The 6,000-nt window shown below is 44.1% G+C and overlaps 1 protein-coding gene across 1 annotated transcript in view; it reads left to right on the forward strand.

The window, feature by feature from the left end:
- Positions 1–4,432, forward strand: part of kcnk3a (potassium channel, subfamily K, member 3a) — a 53,001-nt gene extending 48,569 nt beyond the window's left edge. Inside the window, exon 2 of the mRNA XM_046291210.1 lies at positions 2,311–4,432. Coding sequence (XP_046147166.1) covers positions 2,311–3,275 — 965 coding nt within the window. The 3' untranslated portion in view covers positions 3,276–4,432. The remainder of the gene's footprint in view (positions 1–2,310) is intronic.
- Positions 4,433–6,000: the final 1,568 nt, after the last annotated feature.

The following is a 6,000-nucleotide window of genomic DNA, read 5'->3' on the forward strand; positions in this document are numbered from 1 at the left end:
TTAAGTTATCGCACCTGTGGTAAGTGGCAGGTGCCTACAGTGTAGAAATATCAATTCAACACGTTTTGAAAATAGAAAACAGAACATTCTGCTCCATTAAAGCCTCTCCATCTCCACTATAGGACAAGGTGAAGAAAGATAGAGATGGAATACTCATTGGAAAATAACACAAGATCTCAGGATAGAGAGATAAATGCTTTAACGCACAGTAGATGGAACTAAAAATAGCTAAGTGTCGTCAGGAGGTTAAAGTTATGGCTTCTCATTTCGGGGATGCAGAGCCAAAGCCCAGGACAGCTTTCCCTTTCCAAGAGGCAATGTATCATTCGTAATGGTTGTCTTTTTTTGGCAGCGTGGCGGGTAAGGCTTTAAACTGGTTTGCCTTCAGAGAGACAGATTAGTTAACCACACAGGTTGGTGTGACAATAAAACCATGTCCCTTGAATTGAAATCAAACGGCAAAGTAATTACTTTCAAACAATTGGACAGTGTTTTCCATTTGCAGCGTCATTGTTATCTAAGACCGGGTTGCAAGGCTCTCGCATGCAACAGGTCTGCTGCCCGTGGAAACACATCTCCCTTGACAACCATGTTATATTACACGTGTGTGGGACATGATGTGTGTGGGACAGGATGTGTGTGGGACGGGATGTGTGTGGGACAGGATGTGTGTGGGACAGGATGTGTGTGGGACAGGATGTGTGTGGGACAGGATGTGTGTGGGACAGGATGTGTGTGGGACAGTATGTGTGTGGGACAGGATGTGTGTGGGACAGTATGTGTGTGGGACAGGATGTGTGTGGGACAGGATGTGTGTGGGACAGTATGTGTGTGGGACAGGATTAGTGTGGGACAGGATGTGTGTGGGACGGGATGTGTGTGGGACGGGATGTGTGTGGGACGGGATGTGTGTGGGACAGTATGTGTGTGGGACAGGATGTGTGTGGGACGGGATGTGTGTGGGACAGGATGTGTGTGGGACAGGATGTGTGTGGGACAGGATGTGTGTGGGACAGGATGTGTGTGGGACAGGATGTGTGTGGGATGGAGGTCGGCTGCACTTTTGATAGTCGGTTAAAGGTTGATTTTTTAAACCTGAACAATACTTCACCTGAAATGTGTCAGGGTGCATGGCAGATCACTCGTTCGGTGGGTTTATAAGTTCGGCCAGCTCAGCAAGTGTCCACGGGATGAGTCATTTCTTAGGCACTGCTGTGAAGTGTAAAAAAAAACGTATTCCATCATGTCAAGTGGTTTTAAGTGTCTCTCTCAATAAGTGCAAGATCACTAAAATCGGTTTATCATCTCCTAGCAACCCTTTTAAGAGAACTGTGCCAATCGTCGAATCATATGTCATTATTTCATTATGACATTGACTTCTAGAGTTGGGCTCTCTGCTTAATTTGGGACTCTCCCTCTGGTATTTATTTGTCTTGGACCAATCCTGTCACAGCCTGTTCAGTTGGCCTGGTAATAGTATAATTAATGATAATACAAACCTTGTACACCTACCAGTAACATGATCAAAAACAATGCCCCTAACTGATCTGTATTCAAAAATAATGAGCATTCATATTGAGAGCAAGTGCATCTCCTCCAAACCCCATGGCTCTCGATCTTATTTAAATATCCTAAAAAATGTAAAGTGCTAATTAGAAGCAACTGTCCGTAGTGGTCTATACTCGCCAAACCCCAGAGAGACTGACTCGTTATGAATAATTCAAGGCCTCTCTCTCCCACAAGACATCAATACTGAGCCAATCTCATCACCACTACTGCTGTGCATTCATAACTCCCTTGCATTCTCCCAGAGCCTCTCAACATTAATCAGATGGGTTGTTTTAAGAATATACAATTGTAGTGAATTGGCATTCTCGACCTTCACCTATCTGACCGGGTTTACTATCTCAATTGACTAACTAACTCAACTGACTAACTCAACTAACTCAACTGACTCAACTAAGTAACTCAAATAGCCCAACTTAGTAACTCAACTAACTCAGCTCAACTGACTAACTCAACTGACTCAACTAAGTAACAACTGACTAACTCAACTGACTCAACTAAGTAACTCAAATAGCTCAACTTAGTAACTCAACTAACTCAACTCAACCTACTAACTCAACTGACTCAACTAAGTAACTCAAATAACTCAACTAAGTAACTCAACTAACTCAACTCAACTGACTAACTCAACTGACTCAACTAAGTAACTCAAATAACTAAATTGACTAACTAACTGAAGAAACTGCCTATATTTAGTCTGTTCCATCCCACTGACTCTCTACCCCTGTCTCTTCTCTGTCCTAGGTTACGGCCATGCTGCCCCCAGCACAGACGGGGGGAAGGTGTTCTGTATGCTCTACGCCCTACTGGGCATCCCTCTCACCCTGGTCATGTTCCAGAGCCTGGGCGAGCGCATCAACACCTTGGTGCGCTATCTGCTGCATCGCCTGAAGAACTGCCTTGGCATGCGGCGCACCGAGGTCTCCATGGTGAACATGGTGGCCATCGGCTTCATCTCCTGCATGAGCACGCTGTGCGTGGGTGCGCTCTCCTTCTCCCACTTTGAGGGTTGGAGCTTTTTCCACGCCTACTACTATTGCTTCATCACGCTCACCACCATCGGCTTCGGAGACTACGTGGCGCTGCAGAAGGACCAGGCTCTGCAGACAAACCCCAAGTACGTGGCCTTCTGCTTCATGTACATCCTCACCGGCCTGACTGTGATTGGCGCCTTCCTCAACCTGGTTGTGCTGCGCTTCATGACCATGAACGCGGAGGACGAGAAGCGGGATGCCGAGCAGCGCGCCCTCCTTTCCCAGAATGGCCAGGCAGGAGGGCACAACCACCCGGGCTGCGCCCCCGACCCGCCTTCATCCTCCTCGGCTGCCTCAGGGTGCAGTGGGGGAGCTGGAGGAACGGGAGGACCAGGAGGGGGTGGAAACGGTGGTGTTGGGGGAGCGGGGCGGGGGCTGCGTAACGTGTATGCGGAGGTGCTCCACTTCCAGTCCATGTGCTCCTGCCTGTGGTACAAGAGCAGGGAGAAGCTGCAGTACTCCATCCCCATGATCATCCCCAGGGACCTGTCCACCTCTGACACCTACATGGAGCAGGGGGAGGCCTTTTCCTCTGACGCCCTCCACCCCCTTCACTCCAACGGCTGCGTCTACAGCATGCACCACCCCCATTCCGTCATCAGTTCTGTGTCCACGGGCCTGCACAGCCTCACCCCGTACAGACTAGGACACAACAAGCGGCGCAGCTCCATCTAGAGGTCTGGAGGACTCAATGCTTAAAAGAACCAACCCACACCTCTTGTCTACCGCATGGAAGGACCCTAATACTGTTGGACTATTTTCGATGGACTAAACCAAGATCTAAATCAGGGGTGCTCAACTTACAGTCCTCAGGGGATCCCTGTCCTGGGGTGATGTGTTTTTGCCTGGCACTTTTAAATTAATGCCACTGATTTTCCAAAAACAAGAATAGGCCTCGAAGACCGAAGTTTTGCGCCTGTGAACTATATCCCTGCTATATTTTCAGCATCCCTTCACCGTTTGCCGTATTTAAGGTTGAAGTTATTGCTCTTCACCATGTGCAGATAGTTTGAACGATAAGATGACACGTTACACTGTGAGAGACAAATATTTTTATGCGAAATGGAAAGCCACATGACTTAACAAAACCTGATTTGAAGTTTGGTGAGTGAAGTTTGTCTCTTTTTCACAAAGAAGAAAGGGACGTATTGAAGTGTGACTCCCAATAAGCATCCATTAAATAAATGTAAATATATTTGTAATATGGATACTGTATTTAAGCAATGTACTTACTAGGGAAGAACCCATTTTATTAGTGAAAGTGTTCTAAAAACTAAATTTGATTTGCTTTAGTTTCTTACTGTATTTATCTCTCAAACCACAAAACCAATCATACATTGTGCTACGTTTTGTCATTTTCTTTTTAATGCTTTTTTTCTTGTGCGTATAATTGTTTTACTGTATGTTTGCTATTCATCTGTTTTATGTTTTCATAATAGGGTTTTACTCAGATCATGTGGGCTCACTTTGTGCATAGTAGACAGTCTAATCTTGTTCACTGCTGCACTTTATAACATTATTGTATGCTTTAGGGCGCTGGATACCAGTGCATTACATGGAATTGAAGATCCTAATTTATGCTAACTCACCTGATGTTTTGGTACCTAAATAATATATTCCTATGGATGTCATGCTCTTAAATGTTGTCAGAGGGAGATTTGAAATGGGTTATTTTGGCTCGTAGCCCAGCAGGCAAAAGTGGTTACAGTCACAGTGCCTTTAGAATGTATTCATACCCCATGACTTATTCCACATTTAGTTACGTTACAGCCTGAATTTGGTATAGATTAACAAAACAAAAAACAAACATGTATCACCTATCTACACACAATACCCCATAATAACAACATGAAAACGTGTTTTTATATATTTTTGCAAATGTATTGAAAGTGAAATACAGGAATATCTCATTTACATAAGTATTGATACACCTTTGCTATGACACTCCTAACTGAGCTCAGGTGCATCCAATTTTCTTTGATCATCCTTGAGATGTCGCTACAACTTGATTGGAGTCCACCTGTGGCCAACTGAATTGTTTGGACATTATTTAGAAAGAAAAACACCTGTCTGTAAGGTCCCACAGTTGTCAGTGCATGTCAGAGCAGAAACTATACCATGAAGTCCAATGAACTGTCCACAGATCTTTGAGATATAATTGTGATGAGGCATATGTCTGGGGAAGGGTATAAAACCATTTCTAGAGTGTTGAACGTTTTCAAGAGCACAGTGGTCTGCATCATTGGGAAATTGAAAAAAATATGGAAGTACCCAGACTCTGCCTAGGGCTGTCCGTCAGACCAAACTGAGCAACCGGTCAAGGGAGGGGAGGTGACCAAGAACCCAATGACCACTCTGACAGGACTACAGAGTTCCCTGTCTGAGATGGGAGAACCTGCCAGAAAAACAACAGACTCTACATTTCTTCACCAATCTGGGATTTATTGGAGAGTGGCCAGAAGGAAGCCACTCCTGAGAAAAAGACAACAGCACGCCTGGAATTTGCTAAATAACATGTGAAAGACTCTGAGATCTATTTGGCCTGAATGCAAAGCGCTGTCTTGAGAAAACCAGGCAAAGCTCATCACCCGTCTAACACCATCCCTACCGTGAAGCATGGTGGTGGCTGTATCATGCTATGGGGATGATTTTCAGCGGCAGGGACTGGGAGACTGGTAAGGATAGAGAAAACAATGAATTGAGCCAAATACAGGCAAATCCTTGATGTGAACCTGATTGATTCAAACAACCTCAGACTGGAGCGAAGATTTACGTTCCAACAGGACAATGACCCCAAGCATACAGCTAAAGCAACACTGGAATGGCTTCAGAACAAGAATGTGAAAGTCCTTGAATGGCCCAGCCAAAGCCCAGACTAGAATCCCATTGAAAATCTGTGGAAAGATTTGAAGATTCTTTTTCACCGCTACTCCCCATCTACCTTAACAGAGCTTGAGAAAATCTGCAAGGATTGGAGAAAATTGGAGGAAATCCCCAAATACAGATGGGTATGTCTGTATCAGCTTTGCACAAGACAACTCAAAGCTGTAATTACTGCCAAAGATGCTTCTACAAAGTATTGCCACAGGGGTGTGAATACTTATGTAAATTATATATTTCTGTATTTCATTTTTAATTAAAAAATGTTTAAATCTATAAACATGTTTTCATCTTTTCATTATGTAGATTGCTGAGGAAAAACAATAATTTAATCAATTTTGAATTCAGGTTGTAACACAACAAAATGTGGAATGAGTCAAGGGATCTGAATACTTTCTGAAGGCGCTGTATGTCTTGGTTTGGGTTGGTTGAAAATAGATTTTTCAATGCCTTTTTAGGATCCAGAAAAATGTCTACAACTGACTGTAATCTGGTTATTTTACTATATAACAACCAAAAT

This window comes from Oncorhynchus gorbuscha, linkage group LG12 (genome assembly GCF_021184085.1).
Source record: "Oncorhynchus gorbuscha isolate QuinsamMale2020 ecotype Even-year linkage group LG12, OgorEven_v1.0, whole genome shotgun sequence".
Classification (NCBI taxonomy): Eukaryota; Metazoa; Chordata; class Actinopteri; order Salmoniformes; family Salmonidae; genus Oncorhynchus; species Oncorhynchus gorbuscha.